Genomic DNA, 12,086 nt, shown 5'->3' on the forward strand with positions numbered 1-12,086 from the left:
GCCCACGGTCAGACAGTACGATCGATGTACAGGTCGTCCATCCAATTGCAAAGCAATTAAAGAGGCGAGCTCCTATTTCGAGCCTTGCTAGCTGGCGCCGGCCTTGTCACAGTTAAATTACCATTATTTAATACTTACGCGTTACGTTCAGCTGCAGTGCCGATGCTGTGCACGGAATTTGCGTAAAGGTATGGTGAGTTTTCATATGTTATTAATATTATACATACAATAGGGTACGTCTCCCCCTGGGCCGGCTATATATCACTGGTTGTTAACTCTGATGTTCCTGGACGACAGTTTAGGGCCGGGGGATCGATTGTGTGTACGGGCCGGGTGTGGGAGGCCGAGGAGTGAAGGTTGCCGTGTCATGGGGTGGGGGGATGTTACGGTGTGCATATTGTTTTTTGGCTGCCTTGGCCTTGTCAGTGTCATCACGGTTGTGGCTGTGGGGAATGTTGTGTCTTCAGCTGCAGAGCACAGTGCGGATATTCAAGTGTTCTTTCATAATTGTCGAGTAGGCATGGGTCTACGTCTACAATTGAAATCCAATCGTGTATCGATAAATACAATAATTCCCGAGCCTAGGCTAGTATAGAGAAATGTTACATAAGCCTACTGGCACTACTCCACCACAGCGGTTTATAGGGGATCCACAAGTTACAACTGCAGAGTCTACACTAACAGTGTATGGAGAATCGTGAACATTTTCTGATTATTTCCTAACAAACTTGGAAATTCTTCTCCATCCCAGGTTGTATAATTGTCACTTTTGGAATGACTGACCTTTCATGAGATGGTATACCATAAAAAAAGTGCAGACAAAATGCAAGATTCATTCCTTCCCAAGAAGTGAAGAGGTGACCATTAAGTTAGTTCCCTCTTGACATGCTGATCTTGCTAGGCCTACTTGTTTTTGTTCTGTTAGTTGACCTAGTCACCCATCAAATTACCAATATCTCTTCCGAAATGACCCTGTACCCCTTTGTCATTGGATTGCTCATCAGACCTCAAGGTGATCTTCCATGGAATGGAGATAACTTTCCAAAACTTTGTAACCAAACTAGTAAGATTTAGACTAGCATGTCGGGAAATCACGCCACCGTACATAAAATTGGTTACCTGTTCCTGCAAAGACTTGGTATCGAGGTATCCTTAAAATCGAAGAAAACAAATAATCAATCCTAACTAATTGATAACAATAAACTTGTCATACAGTAGTTTTTCCCCCGTGGAATTCAGATTAAAGCACTGTTTTTCATGTGATAGAGATTTCTTGTGTGGAGGGGACATACGGTACATGTATTAAACTGTGCACTCCAATAACAGAGGTTGGTGCCAACCTGTGTGGCTTTCCAACCCTTAACTTTGTATAGAAAGTCTTCAAAACACTGCACCGTCAACTCACAATGCCCAAGATTTAATAATTAATTTAAGTAACTAGTGTTTTGTAAGGGTATCCGTAGTTAATTCTGAAGTTTTCATTTCCAACCAATTCTTATTTTGCGCGGACCCGTTGCCAAAGGGGGCCCGGCCCACCTGTCAGGAAGCTGGCCCCCGATCCGTAAAAAAGTTTTTTTCAACTCCCCTTTTCCCCCCAGAACGAAGGAGCCTCCCCCAAGGTAGTAAAAAAATGAAAACCGTAGAATTAACCACAGATGCCCTAACCAAGTTTCAAACAAATAGTTTAGCATTTTAAATAAAGTTGTGTCAATGACTGTAAAAATCTAGAAAAAATTCCTGTAATATTGATTGAATGAGTAACTCAAATGTTTGCTTTAAAGAGCTGTGTATACACAGAAATGCGGAAGTGTGGGCAAATTGTCAGACCCACCTACTGGCATTGGGCGTGCAGTCATCAGATGGCACAGAAATACATACATAAAGTGTTTCCACATTTAAACAGATGCTCCAATCAAATGAGATTACCAGAGAAATCTTTCAAGGGCATTTTTAATTAGCAGGTGGATCTGTAAGTGAGCCTAAATGAACTCAAGTATAAATATATAACAAGATAAGCACTTAAGCAGTTTTTTCTTTCGTTTTCAGCGTGATGTATTTTTATTACCTGGCGAGTGTAAAAATCAGTGGTGGAACCGTAATCAGGTTAAATTTTTGCAGGTACCGGACCGGTACACATGAAGCTTCTGACCATGGACACATGTTAACTTTTTGCAGGTATGCCTGTCAACTGGAAACAGGTTTATTTTTTGCAGGTACTGTGTTCATGTACGCTTCGATTGGATTGTCCATAAAATGCATATTTTCTTATTTGTCAAGTGATCAATGCTTTGCATCAATGTCAAAAAGGTTTATTCTCCGTGGCAGTGAATTTTGGCCTCAAGATGTCGTACCAGCTCTGGGCCACATTGTGCGCTGTGCCCGTCGTCAGCATTCTGCTCTGGATCCGGGTTAAGGGCTTGGAGTACACCATCATCCACCAGCGATGGATCTTCGTCTGTCTGTTTCTTCTCCCGCTGTCCTTGGTCTACGACGTGTTCAGCTTTGTGCGAAACTGGATCGTGTTCCAGATGAACACGGCACCACAGAAGCATGATGAACGTGTGAGAGATATACAGAGACAGGTGAGACACACTTATCCTTTCTCCAAAGAACTGCCAGTATGGGGTTCATCATGCACTCTGCATTCTCAAAGAGAGTGGTGGGCGTGACAAAGGCCCCACTTCTAGGGTAGCATCTCCTTGGAGCAGTGGCGTAGCTAGGTTTTTACTAGTGGGGGGGCACAAGGGGGCACCAGCTTTCAGCGGTGTGGTTTTTGGGGGCAAGTTTTCATTGGCCTTGTTCAATATCCATTCATCCGTTCTTTTGGTTGGGGGAACGTGCCCCCCCAGACGCCCCATTGCTGCGCCACTACCTTGGATTAGGTCTGGCAGTGTCCTCAGGTTTCACAATCATTTTTGTTTTTCCAGTCTTTAAATTAGTCCAATTCTGTAATTCAAAGGTACGAGAGTGGAAGGCCGATGGGGAAAAGCGTCCCATGTGCACAGCACGACCTGGATACCAAACGGTCAGCCTACGGATCGGAAAATACAAGAAAACCCATCATAAAATCAATATCAATCTTGGTAAGCTAGTGAGAGTAGGGGAAATAACGGTTGGTTTCCTCCCTTTCCCAGGTCATGCCTTCTGCTCCAACCCCTCCTGACCCCTAGCCCCTCCTTCCTACCCCAGCCCCTCCTGACCCCTAGCCCCTCCTTCCTACCCCAGCCCCACCTTTCTGCCCCATCCTCTGTCCCCTGCCCCTCCGCCTGGGGAGAGATTTCACAGGATTTATCCTAACTTCAGGATTTCTTTTCATCAGGATTTTCCTGATTTCAGGACTTTTCTCAACAGTCTCTTTTAAATTCTGAAAAATCTTGAGATTACCATGGAGACATTTTTATGGATAAAAGTTGATACAGAGCACAAGAAATGAATATTTCATAGATTGTCTTTTGCGAACACAGATCCTACAAAGCCATGGGTCCCTTTAAGCCTCTGGTGGTTACTTAATGGATATTTCATTCTCCTCCAATCTCATCTCCCCCGAGTCTCATTTCTGTTCAAATTGAATAGATATCACCACAAACTGAATACACGGTCTGCTCGTTTTTCATAACCATGAAGGCTTTGGAAAGTTCTGCATAAATATGCAAATTCATCTTGGCCACTGATACAGCGATGGTATTTATCTCAGACTGTCAATTGCTGGTAGTAAGGGGGGTTGAGGTCAGGGGTACCCCGGCCTGCCCTTTGAGTTCCTTGTAAGAGAAAAAGATCATTTTAAACATGATGAATGCCCAAAGCATTCAAACGAAGCAAGAAGTGTTGCTATTTTCTGAAACCTATTGTTCAACAGTGGACATTCTGGAAGTGGACACTGACCGGAGAGTGGTGCGGGTGGAACCACTGGTCAACATGGGACAGGTGACGGCCATGTTGAATCCACTCGGCTGGACACTGCCTGTCCTTCCAGAACTGGATATGCTAACCGTGGGTATGTCAGAGTTTATTAGAGGTAGTCCCACCTCGGTTGACTCATACGTTGAAGAATGTTAGAATGAGTCAATTTGCTTAAAGCATTGCAAATGACATATTTCACTATATTTTGTTCATTCCCACTACAGATGCAAATGTGATGATTGTGTAAAACTGCCTTGTTTGGCAGGAGTTAATTGATTGTCTTGTGTCTTTTTTCCCTGCAGGTGGCATGATAATGGGCGTGGGCATTGAAACCTCCTCCCACAAGTTTGGCTTATTCCAACACAACTGTGTGGCCTACGAACTGGTCATGGCTGATGGCAGTTTAGTGAGATGCTCTGAGGTACTTCTGCTGTATTTTTCCCTGTTACTATATTAGTAATATTTTCTAAACATAAAATGCTTATGAACCATGATGAGCACCCCCCCATCGGCACATTACTTTGCTCAACACATATCCATGTACATGTATTTTTGTTTTGTTCATGGGATGCATCCCCCCCTAGCTGGTACCGTGACCCCCACTAATGCCTGAAGCTGGTGACGGTGCTGTGTGTCTCGGTCCTGATAATAGTTTTTGGACTAACTCTAAATTACATCCAAAAATTCTTTGTCTTACGTTTTCCCCTTCATGAAGAAAATTCAACAGTTTCATGAACCTAGTGAAAGAAATGCTATTTGGAGTTAATTCTACCTATATTTTTGGATAATCTTGGGTTGAAGGTTAATTGCACTGTGTGAACTAGATTCTGTTCAAATATAGTTTACACTGAACCTTATCTTTATTCTACATTAAGGGTGACAGAGGCCAGTTACTTAAAATAACTGTTCAGTATTGTATTCTCAAGTTATCTCAGATATCAAAGTGATAAAGTCAATTGAATGCACTTGTTTGGAAAAATTACTTAAAATCTTCAAAGTTCGTAGCCCCTTTACACAAGCAAACCTTTAGCACATGGGTCCTAGCAGTTCTTGTTGCTTGGCCTGCATCTTCTTGCCTTTGTGATGGCCTATTTAAAGCAACGTTGGCATAAAACCAGTAGTCTGGTTTTTGTTTTGTTTTTGGTTGGTCCTTTTGTTTCGCTTTTTTTTTCAGTGGTTTGACTTTTCTGAGGCTGGGGCGGGGGTCACTTGTTCCCTTTTTTTTGTCAAAGGCAGTATTTATTGCCTGGGTTCTGAAACCATGCTGAAACTTTCATTTGAGCGTTAATTATTTTTTACAAATTAAAATCTTCCCATCGCAAAGTGCATCTTTGACGGCAGTCCCCGCTGCTACATGTACGTCCGACTTAGACTGACCAGCTAACCGCAGCAAGCTCAGTGGTCGAGTGATTAGGGGGTCAGTGCTAGTAAGCTGGAGGTTGTGGGTCCAAGTCCCACCCAAGTAAAGCTTGTGAAACTTTTTGTGAGCTCTCAGTAAAAACTGAGTGTACAGTGTGATTGATGTGAGGGCAAAACCCCAAATTGAAAATTAACATGTTCCAGTCGCAAAGTACATCTTTGGATATTATTTGTCATTTAAGTGCTTTATCGTACGCGTATTTGTAACTTGTACAGTGTATGCACAAACACGCAAAGACTAATCTGAGAAAACGCCGTAACTGCGGTGGCACTGCACTCGTATGTACCTTCTTCAGCTTATCACACATGTGCATTTGACAAATCACGACACCCTTCGCTTGCATGCCACCTGCCTGCAAGCGTTGCGCCACCGCTGTAATGGCTCCGAATTCCAGTTGTCGAGTTACACTGTGCATGCATATTTGGGGAATGCTGCAGATTGATACAAACTTGCACAGCTCTTCCCCTCTGCTGCCCCATTTAATCACAGCGAATTCATCATGGGAAACTTCATAATTTCATAGTCTACAAACCAGGCATCCCCTTCTGCTTTTAACCAAACTACACAGCATAAACATATTAATAAATTTATTGCTTTTCACTAAAGATGCTGGCACTGTGCATGCATACTATGCATCTTGATGCCTAGTGCACGTGCATTTGGTTCAAAACATCAGTGATACTCCATCGTCACAAGTAATGAAATTATTTTTTTAAGTTCACTAGACTATGAGACGGTTACCGAGTGAAATACATGTATTCATGTGCCTCAGCAATGCACATACCCATTACTTGATCTGCATTATCAAGTGTTACCTGGCAATGCAAAGTGAAGCCTACTGGGTGCATCCATGTTTGTTCACAGACCTATGGAAAACTCAATATCTGGTATAGCTTTTGTACGAGCCCCAAGTGCGGCCAAAAGAGGGCGCAATTTTCCTAGTAACAGAGGCCCCTTTGGTAGGAACTACACTTCACTGGTTCACTAACGAATATGAAATGCGTGTGCTGCAGTCGCGTCGCTACCAACAAAAATGAACACTCCCGACCAGCTTGGCTCTTCTTCAACTGATGAGGGGGTGCTTCCGCTCAAGGCAAATAGGTATTTGCATACATGGTGTATATCAACATCTGTAGTCACAAATGATGGGTCAACAACAAAGCCGCCCAAATGCAGGATCAGTAAATGAGCATTTCATGTGGTTCTGTGTGAACCAAAGGTGAAAACTACGGCTTATTAAATGTCATACTGACAGGGAATGCACTTGTGTTTGTTTGTGTATTTTGTACTTGGGCGTATCTAACATGATGTTTTCTCTACTTCAAATTGCCTCCAAGAATGAAAATTCAGATTTGTTCTATGCTGTGCCTTGGTCCTACGGAACGCTGGGATTGCTTGTGGCAGCCGAGCTGCGAATCGTGCCTGCTAAGAAGTATGTGAAGATCGAGTACCGGCCAGCCCACTCCATGAGCGAAGTCATCAAAGCGTTCTCCGAGGAAACCATGAAAAAATCCAACAACGAATTTGTGGAAGCACTGATGTACAGTAAGGAGGCAGGGGTCGTCATGACGGCGAATATGACCGATGATGCAGAGGAAAGTAAGGTAAACATGTGGTGACATCAGTTATGACTGGAAACAAAACGATTACAAAGAAAAGCTGTCAAGCGTACTTACAGTATTTGTGTCCTTGAGCAGGGTTGCTTACCTCCATTGCTCTTCCCGGACCCTGTTTATAACAAATGGCAATTTTCAAGTTCAAAATTTCTGTGTATTAAATGCAGAAAGGTTTACTACATATTTTTGCAAGTTATTAAATGTTGAAAGAGCGCTTGTACTTTGGAAATTATCCCAATCATTTTCACTGATCGAGCTAAGTTAAGTTTTCTTCATAAAACTATTGTTAGTTCCTATTTCAGGCATTATTTGTCCTTTGCAACCATAAAGAGCCCTCAAGAGGGCGTCTCTTTTCTGGTATATTAGGTTTTGACCTTTGACTTTAATCATGCACTTCTTTTCTGTCCAAGGTCAATTGCATCGGGCATTTCTGGAAGCCCTGGTTCTTCAAGCACGTCCAGGCCTACCTGAAGTCGGGGCCGGGCATCGAGTACATCCCACTGCGCCACTACTACCATCGGCACACTCGGAGTATCTTCTGGGAGCTTCAGGTGGGTTTAGGAACAATCCAGCCTCACCTCGGTTCGATGCCTCACTAGAACTCGGCCCGCCATGACGTTGCAGTGCAGTTTACAAATTCCTAGTTCCACCTGCATGTATGCCAATTGTTGGTTCAGTGCAGGAGGGACAGGAAGTATTTCTGTTGGTTACATCGCTTCTTGTTCTGAAGAACAGCAGAATAGGTGTATAGAATTGTGATCGATGGTTGATACTTTGCTTACATCGTCTGGTTTCAGGACATCGTCCCATTCGGCAACAACCCGCTGTTCCGCTACCTGTGCGGCTGGATGGTGCCACCTAAGGTGTCGCTGCTGAAGCTGACCCAGGGAGAGACCATACGCAGAATGTATGAGAGAAACCACGTGGTGCAGGACATGTTGGTACCCCTCCGTAAGCTCCGCGAGTCCCTGGATTGTTTTGACAAAGAGCTGAACGTTAGTAGAAATTTCTGTCAGTTTTTCCCATTAAAATCCCTGCTCTCCTCTTCTGAATGATCTAGTTAAACTTGAATCAGTAGATGTCAGTTTCGTATGTATGTTATAGGCCTGTGCGGGGTACCCGGGTACCTGCCCATCGATATCAAAGCCCATTTCCCTATCTTTTTGGGTCTGGCACCCGTAAAAAATGTCCACACATAAAACGTATGTGAACTTTAATAGTGGAGGGCAGAGTTGCTGAAAATCATTGTGTCGCTGAAAAACCCAGTCCCGCGGTGGTAACTCAAGTACAGAGATCAACGGAGCTACTGTTGTAACAAATTAAATGTACATGTAACATTTCATTTATGAAAAAGGTGGGGGAATTCCTCTCTAACGTTTAGAACAATGCACTGCTTCCCACTGGAATTGGGCGCAATGCCATTTTTTAATTTTTTTTTTTAATTTTAAGGGTACCCGGTTCTAAAAATACCCACAAACGCACACCCCTAGTGTGTCATGTACACTTAATTCAAAATATGTTACTGCACTTTGCACCATTCCCCCCAAAACCTAAATTGTATTCAAAACAATACAAAATGACTTGAATAGAGGAATATAGAAATGATAAATGCCTCACAGTCTACCAATCAACTTATGGAAAAACCCTGATTTTACCATCAAAATTTTTTTATTCCTAAAAGTTGATATAAAACACAAGAAATGAGTGCCTTTTAAGGGAAGCCGTTAGGCAAACACGAAATACATACGACAGACGCTGTGTGGCCCTCAAACCCTCTGGAGACTATTTCATGGATATTTCATATTCCTTCAATCTCACCCCGCTATCAACAGCTCTACCCCTTGTGGCTGTGCCCCTTCCTGTTGCCTTCCCAACCGGGGCTTGTCCACCCCGAGGGGAATGAGGACGAGATGTACGTCGACCTGGGAGCCTACGGGACACCCAAGAGAAAAGGGTTCCACTTTGTCGAGACAACCAGACGGGTTGAGGAGTTCGTGCGGAGTGTCCACGGGTGGGTGTTCTTACCTTAAGCCGATACCTTATGAAGTGAAACTGCACAGGGTCAAGTAGACAGTGAATCTACTCACTGCCCTAAGCCAAAAGAAAAGAGTCACAGTTCCCGTTTCCTCTAATTTGGAGCTTGCCCAAGGGCCCCCAAAATGTTTTGGATTCTAGATGCTGTGTTCAGGTGTGAAGGTAATTTTTGGTATGCCGCCGATGTACTGTCAATCATTAACAGCCAGTGCAATAATTTTTTTACTCACCAGAAACAGACATGATAGGAATTGCTTCTTGTTTTGTTTCATTTATTAATTTGAGAAATTGTACGGCGTGAGTATGAGTGTATTAAACCTGAAATGTGTGAGTCTCACACCGAGTGGTCGAGAGTTTTTTGTGCTTAATGCTTGAGAGTTAGCAGCCAACTGTGTCACTGTCTTACCCAATGGTGAACCTGGCCGTCTTTGCCCAACTGTTGTTACTTGCAGATTCCAAATGCTGTACGCTGACACTCACATGACTCGGGAGGAGTTCCGCCAGATGTTTGATCACACGTTGTACGACAAACTGAGACACAGGCTGGGCTGTGAGAAAGCCTTCCCTGAAATCTACGACAAGATCAGCAAAGCTGCACGCATCTGATTATTCAGGAATATTTCCCATTTTACATAACATTACAGCCTTAACCACTTCCTACCGGGGGCAGTTATCAATGTCAATGATGCTGACGCGGGATATTTATCATTTTCTCTGTTTTCAAAATTCTTTAAAAATTCCTATCTTCATTTACTAGACACTTACACCCACACAAAGAACTGTCTGGTTTCAACTATAGCCTGACAGACAAAATCTATTAACGCCCGAATATTTCAGCCAGGCCTGCAGCATTGCAAAAAGGCCCCAGATTGTGTGGTGTTATCTAACTTTCTTTTGTTCTCGAACCTGCCACAGTGCGCTGTTGACCTCTTTTCAATAGGGGCATTAGCATGCAGCGGTGCTGTGTGGCTCATCGCTGAGGTGGTGGAGTGCTTTTGTCCCCGGTGGTAATCTGCTCGCTCTAAATGCCCCAAACCGTGGTATACTGTTTCAAAACAAGGCTGGATTATCTCCACTTTTGAGAGTGAAAAATGTCGGTAATGCCCAGCAGCCTGGTCTTTTGTTCGGAGTACAGTCTTCTGTTATAGGGACCAGTTCCCTTTGTCCGATTTCGGAGACCCCGGCCACGCATATAAAGCATACATCTCCGGATCTGGAATCCCCGGCAGGAAGTGGTTAAGACTTGTTATTGTCAGACTGTTAGAAGGAGATGCTGAATATGTTACTTGTGCTGAATTTATCTTTACATATAATTTATATCAACATAATCAGAAAAAATCAAGTTTGTTTCCAACACCTTGATTTTTTTTTACTGAAACATTACTCCTTGGAAGTACTTTGGAGACAATTTCATATTTAAGTTTAAGAAAAAGTGCAAATTTTTGGGACCAGTGAATTGCTGTTGATTGTACGTTTATTGAAGGATGCCATTTTTTGGGCCATTACTACCATAGTCTTCAATTTAAACATATGTAAGAGTTCTTCAAAGTCAGGGAATGTTACCAGAGTATCCAATCAGACTATTGATGCCAAAGCTGAAATGCAGTATATATTCAGTATTAAGTTGAAGAAAGAAATTATCCCCAGCAGTAGGAACTAGTCAGCTAACCACTGTGTTGTGTTACATGGACGTCACCAGGGGGCCAAGTGGGGTGCTTGTCGACCCCTCCCCACCCAAAAAATAATAAAAAGTGTATACAAAAAAACAAAAGGAAAGGCGATTCAAATTAACGATTTGCTTGGAACCACCTTGGAGATTATCCTTTTCTACCATTGAGGGTTTGTCAGTTTGCTGCTGATGAGAGACTCCCGCGGAATACATGGCGACGCCGATGGCGTGGTTTTGTCATCAGAAGCTGTTTTAATGAGCTGCATGACCAACCGTGCAGGTATTCCCAATTGAAATGGCAAGCACGGGAGCAGCTTGGATTTCTGTTCAGCAAAACCAATGGGGGGCCAACCTGTGAATGAAAGCTCACCTTGAGCTCAGATTGCAGGTTGTAGATAGTTCCCTGTGCACTTTGCCAGTGTTTTAAGATTTTATGTTACGTCAAGTTGATCATGTCTAACCAATCCATTGAAAGTATTAGAAAATCCTGTCAAACAACCTGCAGATTTGACAAGCAGGTTGCAGTTGCATGTGATAGAGTAGATTTTTGCCTGTGTGGTGATCGGGTAATTTTTTTCTAACTTGGAAGAATATACATGTAAGCACCCGATGTTTGTTCTTAGGTCATATTTGTTATGTGCAACAATTTATAAAGGCCCCAATTCTTGAGTTTTTAATTCTTTTTATGTACATGTACTTAAAAGTAAATTCTTAAATTCTGTATTATTTATCTTATGCTGTAGCAAAGCAACGTCCATTCAAATTGATGACAATAATACATTTTACACTGATTAAAAATAACTTTGTTGATACAATAGACAAGAATTATGCTCAGGAACAGAGGATGATGGCAATATAGACATAATGTTTAAGATGATGTATAAATGCACAAGATTCTGTAATTCGTTTGCCAAGAGTAATCGTCATCACTGCTGTCCAGCAACGAGCGTTGCGTAAACCATGGCCCGAGACTGAACCCAAATGGATATGCTGTGATACTGAAGAGTAGTCTTGGGTTCAAGACGCCTTTCACGGTTCTGAGATCTGATATGCGTGCTGTGTGTGCAATACAGGCGTTTCACAATAGTGCGCCTCCAAGAGTTTGCAACGCATTGGCCAACGACAGCACACAAAATCTGTCGACTCAATGCACATTTGGAAAGGGTCGACAGATATCGCGCACTGTGGTTGGCCAACGCGTTGCAAACTCTTGGAGGTGCACTATTGTGAGTTGCCCATATTACTGTGACACAAAACTGATGTGACTCATCGTGACTGCACCCTCCTTCCTGTGACAGCAATCATTCATCTAGTGATGGTTCATTTTTTGCTGATAGCGATTTGTTGTGTGATGGTTTGTGTTGCTGAATAAATGCAAGGTTTTGGAACCAAGACTAACTCCAGAAAGGCCTCTTCCACCAGTACTAAATGGGAATATTTTCACCAG

The 12,086-nt window shown here is 42.9% G+C and overlaps 1 protein-coding gene across 2 annotated transcripts; it reads left to right on the forward strand.

Annotated features, from left to right (window-relative positions):
* The first annotated feature begins 33 nt into the window (after window positions 1–33).
* LOC110985153 (delta(24)-sterol reductase-like) lies at window positions 34–12,046 on the forward strand. Of its 2 annotated transcripts, none has more exons than XM_022245976.2 (10): window positions 34–188; window positions 2,326–2,582; window positions 2,960–3,083; window positions 3,857–3,994; window positions 4,203–4,321; window positions 6,658–6,924; window positions 7,347–7,487; window positions 7,734–7,931; window positions 8,769–8,947; window positions 9,423–12,046. In XM_022245976.2, exons 2-10 carry the CDS (start codon window positions 2,343–2,345, stop codon window positions 9,574–9,576), a joined length of 1,560 nt encoding a protein of 519 aa, XP_022101668.1. In that variant the 5' UTR covers window positions 34–188; window positions 2,326–2,342; the 3' UTR covers window positions 9,577–12,046. The 2 variants fall into 2 exon arrangements, with proteins under 2 accessions (XP_022101668.1, XP_087000649.1); XM_087144523.1 differs by lacking the exon at window positions 34–188 and adding an exon at window positions 2,151–2,175.
* The last annotated feature ends 40 nt before the right edge of the window (window positions 12,047–12,086 follow it).

The sequence above is a fragment of the Acanthaster planci genome, linkage group LG12, assembly GCF_054643075.1.
Source record: "Acanthaster planci isolate LZ-2023a linkage group LG12, COTS_SCS, whole genome shotgun sequence".
Lineage (NCBI taxonomy): Eukaryota > Metazoa > Echinodermata > Asteroidea > Valvatida > Acanthasteridae > Acanthaster > Acanthaster planci.